At 44.8% G+C, this 13,026-nt stretch overlaps 1 protein-coding gene across 2 annotated transcripts in view; it reads right to left on the bottom strand.

Annotated features, from left to right (window-relative positions):
• The window catches only part of CLHC1 (clathrin heavy chain linker domain containing 1), a 660,301-nt gene that overhangs the window by 352,405 nt on the left and 294,870 nt on the right, over window positions 1-13,026 (bottom strand). For both annotated transcript variants that reach the window (XM_069608240.1, XM_069608241.1), the window contains 2 exons: window positions 11,126-11,327; window positions 10,914-11,029 (listed from right to left, as the gene is read on the bottom strand). In XM_069608240.1, the coding sequence (XP_069464341.1) occupies window positions 10,914-11,029; window positions 11,126-11,327 (318 nt within the window). The remainder of the gene's footprint in view (window positions 1-10,913; window positions 11,030-11,125; window positions 11,328-13,026) is intronic.

A 13,026-nucleotide genomic window follows, 5' to 3' on the forward strand; every position in this document is an offset into this window, starting at 1 on the left:
CAAGGTGGCAACAGTAAAGACAGACACAAGTGATCACGATTCAAGGGTGTTTATTTAAACCGTATGCAGGTTGGAAAATGCTTGATCTAAATCTAAGATGGGAGCAAGCTCCGACCATCAAATAAAAAATAAGGCAGTCCTTGTGGTGCCTTATCAAAATAAAGGGCCTATATTAAGAAAAACCTATCGCCTGTCCTTACAACTAAATCTAGAAAGAGTGTGGGATAAGGGTTTCAATAAAGAAGTGTTTACTAATAATAAGTCAGGATGTGATTGCTGTTACGCTCACCTGGTATCCACGGGGATGCCACCCAGCCCTGGATGGATGATTTGCACTCTTGAACCCTCTCCGGGTCCCTTGGTAAGGCCTCTGGTTAAAGATGGGTCTGCAATATAGGAGAGCTGGATTCAATACCTTATTCTCTTTATATTTTCCCACCTCCCTTGGCCTCAACTTCTTCCTCCCCCTTGGGCCTTATCCTTACCTTAATATTGTAAAAGGTGGATTCTCCGTCCTGCTCCTCGTGGCATGGGCACGCAGATGTGGGGGGCGAGCAGCGACCAAGTTACTTCACTGGTGCAAGCCCCCCTGTGGGGATCCAGGCCTGCTGCGACTCCGTAGGTTTGCTGCTTTACAGTCTTTATATGCAGTTCTTATGTTACTTAGTTCGAATAATAATGTCTTGCTTCTTTCCTTTTTGGTATGGAAAGGTATTTTGGTGTTGTCATGGAGTTTGAAAATGATCATGGGCCGGTAGGCGAAAGCGCGGTGTGCACGATGGTGTCCGGTGAGTAATGCACGATGCAGGGCACTGTTTCGCCTTTTATATTGCTAACCTGTGTCTTTTCTCTCCTTGCAGGTTGCGATGTTCCTCGCTGAGTGCCATAATGTTCCAGTAATGATACTGACCAGGAGATGACTACCCAGGTAAGAATTGTGTGGCTTTCTTCATTCGGGAGGAAACGTGAGTAAACGCTTACTAATCCTGTCTTTCTTTCTCCTCTTTCCAAGTTATGGTATTCCAGGATGCACGCGGTACCGGATGATGGAGTTCGTACCTTCAGGTGAGTGGAACTGAAGTCAGCGATGGATTGAAGACAGGATACTGTTCCAGGTAAGTTTCGTAGTGTTCTTTCTCTCTCTGCAGGTCGTTGGTTTCAGGTAAGCTGGCATCAAAGAACTGGATACGGTGAGCGTTACGCTGCCCACAGCAGAATAACGCAAAGCATGTTCTGCTGTTTGGGTGTGGTTTAAATAGTCTCAGGTAAAGTAGTCCAGGTAAAATAGTCCCAGGCCTGCCACACCCAAAGTAGTCCAGGTAAAGTAGTCCCAGGTCTGCCACACCCAAAGCCACACCCAAAAGACTAGACTGCATAGCTCAGTTCCTTGTTACTGAGCTATGTGTGTGCCTCCATGTTGGCTGAACCCCCCCCAACCCCCCCAAGTTAAATAGTCCCAAGTAAACAGTTCCATTCTAATGCTGGTCTTCATGATGGTTATGAGCCAGGCACCAAGGGCGCCAGGACTGACTCCAAGAGAGTCTTGGATGAGGGTTTAAGGCCTTTGACCTGGCCCTAACTGGAAGGCTGACTTGCCAGTGAGGGCCAGGGGCAAGGGTCATGACAATTGCAAGGGCTCTCCCTTTCCCAGGTTTTGAGCATGGGATAAGAAGGGTCTCCTGAGCACAGCACACACTCAAGCTCTCCCAGCATGAGCCGACAGTTTCGTACCAGCTATCAGGTTCTTCAATGGTTAAGTCTCTTTTCAATAGTCTCTTGCCTTTGAAGAACTGATGCTTTCCAAATAACAGAATAAAAGTTTGTTTCCTTGTAACACTGTCCTCCTCATCAGCGTAGGCATGCTGATTGTACCGTGGACATCTGCTACAACACACTTGAGCAATTGTTTGCAGTTTTACGATTCCTTCTATGGAGGTTTCACAGGCTTGGCTCGGAAAGGGTAAGGTCACTTCTCTCCTTGTCACCCTCTCGGTTTGTGCCGTCTTTCTCCTCCTCTTGCACTGCCGTGCCTCGAGAGCCATCTCGTCATGCTGTCTGCCTTACTCGTACTGTGATCTCCTGCTCCACCTTTTATCCCTGTGGGGAAGGGAAAGGGCCTTCAGGTGTGTGTGTGTGTGGTTCTGGTCAATTGCCTGACTTTGCCGGAGCCTTGTATTGGGAGATGTCAGGTAAACGGCTCTGGTGTTAGTCCGTTGTCTTTCGTGATGTGCGAAGGTGTTCGTGTAGGAAAAGGAGCAGCAGTAGTTTTGAATATCCTACGTTGTAGGATGGGGAAAAGGTATTGAAAGAAGGGGGATGCCACATCTCACCTGTCTGTGTCCCACTCCCACTCCCCGTGGATCCCTCATCCAGGTGATTCTCCCGCACTGGTCCACCCCCAGGAACTGAATCCAATCGTGATAGCCGTGTCCTGGCCACCTGGATGACAGATCCCCGGGAACAAGCTAGCAAGACACCTTCAGGTTTCTCACACCCTAACACCTCCTCTGTTATTGAGGTAGTACATGGTCACTGTGTTGTCTGCCATTATTAGGACATTTATTTCCCTGAACAGAGAGCAAAAAGGCCTTCAGCACTAGTCTGATTGCCCTCATCTACAAAAGATTGATGTGTAGTCTGGACTCCGATGAAGACCAACGACCGCTGATTGTCAGATCGTTGGCTCCCCACCCCATGAGTGGGGCATCCTTCACTACTGTTATCTCCGGCCATGGTTGCCAAAAAGGTTCTCCCTTCAGAATGTTGAAGAAGGTCTGACATGCCTGCGAATTGGGACCATTGTGTCCTGAGAGCCCAGTGAAGGGATCTCATTCTCAGACGAGCCTCTGGCACCAGAAAAATGCAGGATGTCATGAGGCAGAGCAACCTCAAAAAGTTGAAGGCCGGATGACGCTGGGCACTCTGACTTAGAGACCATCTGCAGAATGTCTTGAGCCCTCACCTTGGGTGGCAAGCTCTTTCCCAAGGATGTATCCAGTACAGCACCGATGAACTGGAGCTTTTGAGATGGTGTCATATGGGACTTCTTGAAATTGAGGAAGAAGACTAGTCTGTGAAGAGTGTGGCAAATGATGTGCAGATGGTCCAGGACGGGAGAACGTGCCCTGATCAGTCAATCGTCCAGGAAGGGGTAGATGTGAATCTCTCCCCCCTCTCCTGAGACTCGCTGCCACCAAAACCCTTGGGTGCAAGACAGCCCGAATGGCAGAACTCGAAACTGATAATGAGATCCGCCAATGGCGAACCTCAGGTACTTTCCATGCTTGAGATGGATTGGCACGTGAAAATAAGCGTCCTGAAGGTCCAAATCATCCAATCCTGGAGTTGGAGGGTCTGCAGGATCTAAAAGTGTGACCTTCTTGAACTTGTCCTTCCTGAGGAACTTGTTCAAGTATCTCAAGTCCAAGATGGGTCTCAGTCCTCTGCCCTTCTTGGGGATTAGGAAATATGGAGAATACCATCCTTTGTTCCTCTCCGATCCAGGTACCAGCTCTATAGCACCTTTCTCTAGCAGGGTCTAAATTTCCTGCACAAGGAACAGATCTGGAACCTTCAAAGAATGGCTCCCAAGTGGATGGTTGTGAGGTCTCTGAATGAAGGGGGGGCAGTAACCTTGGGCTATGGTTTCTAATGCCAAAGCATCCAAAGTAATGTCTCGCCATTGCGCAGGAAAACAGCAAGAATTTCTGGAACTTAGTGAATATAAATACTAGACACATGCCCATTGAGATGATAAACCCCATCTCTGAGGCCGCATGGTGCATGCATTTCACTGAATTGTATAAAAACACAGGTGACATCTTCCGAAACACAAACCTTGACTTACCCTCGGATATAGACATAACCCATGAATTCATATCCAAAATTATAAAATCGTCCTCACTCTCGAGCTATGTAACCTAATCTTGAAAAACAACCCAGAAAAGTGGCCAAGTGTTCTTCGCACTCTCTTTAAGAACATGCTAGACATCAAGGCCCTTCCTACCTCTTGGTCGCTATCAATCATCATCCCAATCTATAAAAATAATTTGCAGACTGCATCCCGCAAGTTATCGTTCCATCGCCCTCCTCGACCCAGAAAGTAAAATATTCACCCGATAAGTTTTGAAGAGCATGGCAGAATGGGTGGCAGCATCAGGGAGACTTTCCCACTACCAAACAGGATGCCAGTGGCTTATACATTCAATCGATTGATCAAGCATGCACAAGAGATAGCAGTCCAATATATGTAGCCAGTATTGACCTTAGCCTAGCCTTCAACAAGGTAGACAGAAAATAATTATGGGCACAAAATATCTGCCTGGGGAATTCCACCCCAACTACTTAACATCTTAATCCAGCTTCACAATAACACCCGGGTGAAGGTACTCTTGGTAGAAAATGGTCAATTATCCAGGCCAATAAAAACTGATCGAGGAGTGAGGCAGGGGTGATTCCTGCTGCCTGCCTCTTCAATCTCTATCTTTCAGATGTGGGCGACACCCTGAATAAAGCATTTGTTGCACCTAAAATTGCTGGGGAACATAGTCTGTGGGTCGCGTATGCAGATGACATCTTGCTACTAGACAGAACCCCAATAGGCCAACAAAAACTACTTAGTAGTTTCTCTGAATATGTAAAATTTAATTGCTCATCAATTAATCGCTCAAAATCAAATGTACTATGTTACACTAGGAAGAAATTCAAGAAAATTTAATTCAACTAGAAAATTGGTTTATCGACTATTGTAATTACCCCGCGAATCACTTATCTGGGATTCAATCTGCTTAGACCCGCAGAATCTAAGATAGGGAAGGAAGGCCTGTGGGCAAGAGAAACTCAATAAATCGGCGAAATGAATTATATTGAACAAATTCACTCTTCAACTCTTAGTACAATTTTAGACCAGCAAAGTTGTACTATCGTTGATCTATTGATTGGATCAATTAGAAAAAATGGAATTAAATAAGATTGAAGCAAACATCTGGAAGATGGTATTCTATCTTCCTGTATGTATCCCACATTGCACTCTACGTTTCGAGCTAGGACCAAACTCTCTTCTGTTGCTTGTACAGATGAAGAAGCTGTTCCTAGATCGAAAACCTATGATAAAATCTCCAGATTCCTTGTATGCAGCCATCGGAACCCAGATGAAGAGCGGAATGGGCAAACCGCACCATTCTTTTTCCCAGCAATGTCACCAACTAATGGACACGTCTGGCAGATCAATTGAAATGCTGTGTCTCTATCCAGAAAAAGAAAAAAAGAAAATTATTTGACACAGATTGGGTAAATACTTGTGACGAAGGAAGAAGATACAAATTAACCACAGAAATTAGCCTACAATGTAAAATAAGGGGAGAATTGTCATTCTATCCAAGGCAAAGCCCAGACAGGAGCTTCTGTGAATCTTTCACGCAATTCCGCTTTAATTTGCTTCATATGGGGGAGGTCCTACATATTAGAGGCTTACAAAAAATGCAATTTGCAGATGTCAAGATCCCATTGAATCCCTTAAACATTTAATGATATTCTGCGCATCATTCCAGAGCATTCGAAAAGACCATTTCAGTTGCTTTGTGCACTCTGTTGAACATCTAGATCATGAGAATTTGTGGTAATATATGCTGCAAGGAATATCCTCTCTGCTGCTTGTTAGAATCGTGCAATATTTGAAAAAAGCCAACATCATAGACTGAAATTAATTGGCAGACCTTAAAGACATGCTAGATGCATGTAATCATTCATATAACTGTTGTCTGTCTTCATTCTCATTTCCATCTTTTTTTTCTCTCTTCTTACCTCAAACTGGCAATATTTACTTCAGAATGACTTTTAGATTTCCTTCTTCTGATTTTTAGGTTTTAAAATGTAATGTATATGCTTTTATTTATTTTCCTCATGAATGTATAAAGTTTAATATAAACTATTTTACAATAAAAAAAAGAAAATGTCTCGCCATTCTTTCAGATGCTGAGACAGTCTGGCTCCCATAGGGGTGTCGTGACTCAAAACCTCTGTGAGGTTTTGAGGCAGCTGAAGCAGTGGCTGTTTTGAAAATGTGCTGCTGCTTGAGCGAACTTTGCACCTCTCCCTCGTCGGCCACGAGGGAATCTTTGACCAGCCATTTCTCTCACTCTCCCAACTGAGGAGTAGTAACGAAAGGATCTACCCCTCCAAGCTGGTCCACTGGGGTGTAAATGGCGGCACCCAAAGACTTGGCTGCCGCCTTTGAGGTCTGCAGCTTCTCAAGGCTTTTGTCAGCCTTGCTGCCGAAAAGATGAGACACGTCAAAATGCATGTTAGGGAGTCTTGACTACACGTCGGGTGCAAATCCAGATTTCCTTAACCACGCAAATCTGCAAATGATGGTGCTTGCCGCCATGGCTATGCTGATGCCGTCAGCAGAACCCGACTGAAGAGACTTGCATGTGGCTTCCTTGCCATCCTTAACAATGGCCAAAAAACCATCTCTTTCCTCCCCTTCGGGAATATGCTCAGTCGCCATAGCAATGCAGTCCCATAGAGTGTAGGAAAACTTTGCCAGGGCACATGTGGAGTTAGCTGATTTTAAGAGCCATGCTCCCAGGAGAAAATACTTTTCTTGACCAGGCATCTACCCGTTTATCATCCCTATCCAGTGGAATGGTCGAATAAGTTGCCTGTTTCAAGACAGCGGTTGCTGCATGCACCACCAGAATTTCTGGGGTAGGGTGTTTCGATAAGTAGCTGGGGCACTACCTGATGGGTGGTATTTCTTCGTCAGGTTCCGATTTACTGCCGGATTTGACTCTGGTGCTTCCCAGTTGGCACTTACTCTTTTCTGAAGAGCAATATGAAAAGGTAAGATGGGATCCTTTTGAGGACTTTTATCTAGGATATCTGTACGGTCATCCTGTTAAAAAAGGAGGGCAGGTCTGCTCCATCCAGGTAATCCACTACTCTGGTCATCAACTGTCTGTAAGAGGCATCTGCATGCTCATCTGACTCAGGCTTTCCAAATTCCAATTCCGGTGAAGTGTCCACTCCACTGGCTGTCTGTATATTTTAAAGCAGGTCTTTCAGTGTGGATTCCTCAGATATTAAACGATCGGGGACATTTGGTGTGCCATACTGCAAACAAAAGGGCGCATCATTATCAGACGGCTCATGGTCCTCATAAATAGAAGTCAGAGATTTAAAGAAATCCTTTCTTGGTAAAGGAGTATAGGTTTTCTGTATCTCAGGTAAAGGCGTTGAAGGCTTTGAAATTTTCGAGCCCAGTGCCTGAGGAGTCGTCAATGTCTTCTATGAAGAAGTTTTCGATTTCGATGACACCGGAGGCTAGGATGGCATCGAAGGCATTGATAGCGTCCATGACCTGGACCTCAACTTGTCTTTAGATTTATGACTCGAAGGATCCCTCGATAATTTCTCATTGTGTCAAAGCCTCGACAGCTCACGATGGGGGTATGGCCTTCGTCCCGGGCTCGAGGGCGCACAGGATTTGGTTTGAGCCCTTTCCTTACCGGCTTCAGACGGCACGGTAGGAGCATGGCCTGCCTGCTTCAAGGGTTTCTGGCTCTCGAATACCTTAAGCATTTCTTGCCTGAATGCTTCCCATTCAGCATGATAGGTGGCCTTAGTGGCACAGGATATAGCTCTAGCAGGAGAGGAGTCGGATGAGGACATCGAAGTAGGCGATTTATGATGCCTCTTCTTTGACTTCCTCGAAAACGATGAGGAGTGGTGGGAGCTACTCCTTGACCTGGACATTTTTGCCTTCTTTCTTCGAGGAGAGTCACCTCGCGCTTCGTCAGAATAAGGTTTCTTCAACGGGGTAGTCAATGAGGATTTCTTAGGGAATCTATCTACTGCCAGTTTCCCCTTACGCTCCTTCAGAGCTTTTCCGGTCATCGATTCACACTTTGAACAGGCGGAGGTCTTGTGCTCCACCGAGACACTATAAGCGTACTCGATGCGGATCGGTCAGCGACATCTTGGCATCGCAGTCTTGACACTTTTAAACCCGTCTTCGGGGTAGTCTGTGTCGAAGACGAAGACATTTTCAGATATTTATCAAGGACATTTCTGAAGCGCACCGCAATTCTCGAAGCGTAAGCTTACTCGGATAAATGGAACTGAAGCCAATGGGCTCTGCGCGTGCTATATATGCATGTGATTACATAATTCTCGAGCTGGAGGCCGTAAAGGGACATCGAGTCGACTTTATCGACGCACAGCACCCTCTGCCGAAAAGAAAGACATTTCTAATAGCTGAAGTTCGATATTGGAGATATCAAAGATGAGGAATACATGGGTGGACACAATCCATTTGAAACATATTTACTTCTTTCACTTAGTGCATGCCCCTGCAGAAGCATAATCATCATGCACATTGCGCACACGTGGTGGCCCGGGCCAGCCCATGGTGTGGCGTGCCCTGTGCTTTAAGGAGCTTGTGCTGGGGGTTTCCTCAGCATGGTTCACATGGGGGCACCCAAATGTTGTGCTACGCCACTGATTGGGCTCTGCTCTACTTGAACGCATTCAAGTGTGATGTGAATGGTTGACAGAGGCTGCAAACTCGACCAGGACCCTGCTCTTGTGCAACACTGTTTAAGAAAATAAGCACTGGACATGGAGTCTCAGAAGTGAGAGGGCCACAGAGTGACCCACACCTCCCCATTCAAACTCCTTCTTGGAAAGAGCTTTGTGTAAGTTTCATTCATGGGCCGGTCATGTGGGTCATAACGCACCTCGCACACAGAGCTCTGAAAATCGTAGCTGCATTGAGCCCCACTCTTGAGGAAAGTGCAGCCCCCTCCCCCCACACCAAAAGATTGAAAAAGAGTCATGTATCAAAGCCTAGGAAATGAAGGCGATATGTCCGGCTCGGAGTTGTGGGGGAGAACAGTTGGCAGCTTGTCACATAACTTAAAGATAAATGCACACTGAGACAGATGGCCTCAGCTTACAACCGCACAATAGGTTTCTTCTATCAAAGTGGTAGCTGACTCATACATACATTTATAACCAGGGAATTTTGTTGATACTAAATCGTGGCCAGTGATTTCATTTTCAGGCCTTGCTCACACAGCATTTTGCTCCTGGGTAAACCGAAAGCGCACGCCTCCCCAGTTCAGTGCTTTTTTGACTTGTTTAATACAGCAATGCCACAGATAACGAGTACTTCTGTGTCCATTGATCTATAGATGTTTCATACACTAGCTGTAGCCTGCGTTAGAGATTTCGGTTACCCTGTTCCAAGTACTGCGTTACGTATATTTTACATATAGGCCCCACGTCCAGTCTGGAAAATTCCATTCCCCAAATGTGAGATTGTGGACGAATCACGCTTCCTTCTTGGCCTCGGTTCTGACATCTGGCTGAAATGAGAGCGCCTGGAAACACAGGTGTTAGACGCATCTGAAGGTTGTGTGCCATCACTTCCTTTGATGTCACTTGGAGGCAGGGTCAAATTACATCACTTCCCGTGATGTCATCATAGGTCAAGGGTCGTGTGATGTCACTTCTGCTACCACTGGCCTTTTGGTGAAATAACAACCCTGTACCACACCACTCTTTCTGGAATGCCATCCTAAAGCTCTCAGACTCACGAGATGTGTGCCTCTTTAATAAAGGTGCTGGTAGCATGATTGGTCCAATGAATGCCAAGATGCATGCTCTGGTTTCCAGTAAAATATTACCCATGTTTGCCACTTGCTAAATGGTCCCCTATTGTATTGTTTCATTTGCCTGCAGATGGTGCACGTTTTACTGACAGAGATCAGGTTGCGGCCCTGCCAACATGGCCCATGGTTACAGCTCCACCATGTTGGGATCAGACCGAGTCATCCTGGAGGCCCACCGACATGCCTCTCTCGTTTTTCTGTACCTCCGAGTTTCTCTCTATATTTTCAGCACCACTACACCGAGTAAAAGGGTTCTCTTCTTGTGTTTCTTCTGACTACTGCAGTTTTGGTTTGACTCCAGATTGCGGTCAATGGGGGCCTTGCACTCCGGGAGTACACTGCCCATCCAAATCCGCCCCATGCTTGAATCTGCACACGAGTTCCGAAAGAAATGTCAAAGCACACACTGGCTCTGTACATGTCATGCAGTACTTCTTAAGTCAATTTTCTATGTTTTCACACTATGTACGAGGGGCTGGCTTATGAACTAAAGGGTGTGGGCCCTATTCTCCTCTGCCATGAAGCATATTGTTGTCTATTTACTTTACAAAAACGAATGAATTGGTACATTAAATGATTAAATGATAGGATACCTGGAAAACAAAAGAATACAACAGACGACGAAGAAAGAATCACCAAAAAAGACAAACAAATCAGGCAATCCATAAAATCAAACAACAAAATGAGAAGCTGGAAGACTTTAACCCGACCATCCCCACCTAAAATCATTAAGGGGAGATTGGTACAAATCTAAAAATATGTAAAAGTGGTCCCTTGGCAATCACTGCATAGCCCATGCCTGTAACAATGGCACAGAGAGGATCTGCGAACAGCCCCAGATGGAAATCAAATAACCAGCCTGCAAACGGAGTCCATATTTCTCCCTGACTAATGTGGTGGTGGTTTAATAGCTTTGACACCCAAGGAAAGACTGAGGGGTTAAGGGTGTTTCCCAATTACTGCCTTCAGGGGTACCATCACATGTGGTTCTCACATGCCTGCGGTGTTCCCCACCCTTCCTTTATTGATGACAAACAGGTGACCTTGTCACAATGGTTACAAGCAGAAGTGGCAAACCTTGTTGATAAGGGCCTATGCAACTCCAATGTGACACTGGCTTCAGTGAATTCAATTCAAAGAGGAAACATGAATTCTAATAACTGAGGACTTTCATTGTGCACTTGGTCAAATATTAGTCAACTAAAAATAAACTGCTTCAAGTTTTTTCTCCAAATTTACCTTCGGATGAGTCTTCTGTTTTTATCTCTTCATATAAGAATTCCGACAATGTTTTTCTCTTGTCTGATGTCGCCCATGTGCGGATTGCAGACACAATTAATTTCCTTTTCTTACAGCTAAATACAGCAATGAGGACAAATAGTCATTCATATTACCAAAATATGATAGAACTGTAAACCCCACACCTTTTGAAATCATCTTAATACCGATACCTCAGCTTCAGACTTGTGTTTATTGATTCTGCTTCATCCCTCGCCAGCAACGCAAGCTCCAGGGACTGGTCTAGCTCAGCCTTCATTTTAGCAGATATATATTTTGTTTTCATCTCTGTTTTTAAGCAGAGCATTTTCTTTTCCAGCTGAAAATGATATTTAGCCAAGGCGTCTATATCAAGCGATTCATTTATTGTCATACCTACAAAAACAACACATAAATTGTACATGTCACAACATCAGCGTTTTAAACAATAGCATAATTGGCACCGTTTTTCAAAATGGCAAAATTAAGAAAATGAACAATGTTATAAACAAATTACCATGAAAAGACATTTGACTTTGAATGCTCTGTACCATCAAGATGGACAGGTTCAAGGAAGTTGTGAGTGCGAGATGCTCCTGGTGGTATGAGTCTGCAGAACTTGTGGAGCGTGAGCAAGATCCATCAAAGTACCCAGGGGCACACGCCAATGTGGGAGGCTTAAAAGAATCGCAAGTGAATAACATTGTCCATACCAAGCTATCACCACACACAATGGTTTACTTGATACATGGCGATTAGCATGTAAAACCAATATGGCACACAACCCATTAATGACTCACTGAAGCTAATATTACTAACTGAATCTGGAAGGGGGCTTTTGTTAGTAATTAAAAGGAGTAGTTCGCTCAAAAATATTATTGTCCCCAAAGATGGGCAATAATCAAAAACATGCATCAAAAATCATTATAAATAATGTTCCTATGTAAACCTTTAAGCAAACGAGGCTCAAAGAGTTTACATGGAAGCATCCATTTTGCCATTTCAGGCAGCCTCCTCAGCTCATGTTAAGCTCTGCCCTGTCGGCACTAAACAAGCAGCAAAAGCCCGCTACTGGGAGCTTTTGCTTCCTGCCAACAGAGCAGAGCTTAACATTAGCTGAGGAGGCTGCCTTCAATTTCATGTTGCGTTTTTGGTGCTCCCCCAGCCCAAGGAAGCACAGAAAACGTAAAATGAAGGCAAAAAGCAAAGGCGCAGCAATTATAAATATAAAGTAGTTGTATTACTGATTGCCGTGGTTGGAAAACCACGGCAATCACAAATACAACAACGTTGTATTTCTGACTGCGACGGCTTTCGCTTGGAGTCTCCTGTGCTCCCCCAAACGGGGGAGCCCAGGAGACTCCAAGTGAAAGCCGCTGCAGACAGAACTACAACGCGGTTGTATTTAAAAATGCTGCAGTTTTCTTTCCAAGTTTCACGTGCTCCTCCAGCTCAGAGTTAACCCGCGAAACGTAGAAAGAAAGCAGCAGCGTTTTTAAACACAACAACGTTGTATTCATGTTTGTGGTAGCTTCAGCTTGTAGCCCAGGGGACTCCAAGCTGAAGCCATTGCAAACATAAATACAACGTTTTAAAAACTGCAGCTTTCTTTCCAAGTAAGAAAACAGCAGCTTTTATATTTGCAGTGCTTATTTAAAAAAGAGAAATAAGCACTTACCTAGATGCAGCTTTCCTGCCTGCATTCTCTGGTCTCCGGCACCAATGAAGCAAAAGCGACCCAGTGGTAGCTTTTGTTTATTACAGCTGGCTGGCTTTTGCTTCATTAGTGCTGAAAGGGCAGACCTTAACAGAAGCACAGGAAGCTCATCCATTTTACAAAATGGATGCCTCCTAGTGCTTCAAATTTTTGAGTTTGAGCCTCATTTGCTCAAAACTTTACAAAGGGACTCTGTTTAAAAATATTATTTATATATATTTTTGGTTATGGGCCTTCTTTTTAGCCAATAATATTTTTGAGTGAACTACCCCTTTAACAAATCAATCTAAACTGGAGTTGGGGCTAGCATGTCTCTGTCTATTGTGATGACGAGAGGCAAACAGAACACTTGAGACATGTACAATGTAATTCAAAACC

Source organism: Ambystoma mexicanum, chromosome 4q (assembly GCF_040938575.1).
Source record: "Ambystoma mexicanum isolate Mex_15411 chromosome 4q, UKY_AmexF1_1, whole genome shotgun sequence".
Lineage (NCBI taxonomy): Eukaryota > Metazoa > Chordata > Amphibia > Caudata > Ambystomatidae > Ambystoma > Ambystoma mexicanum.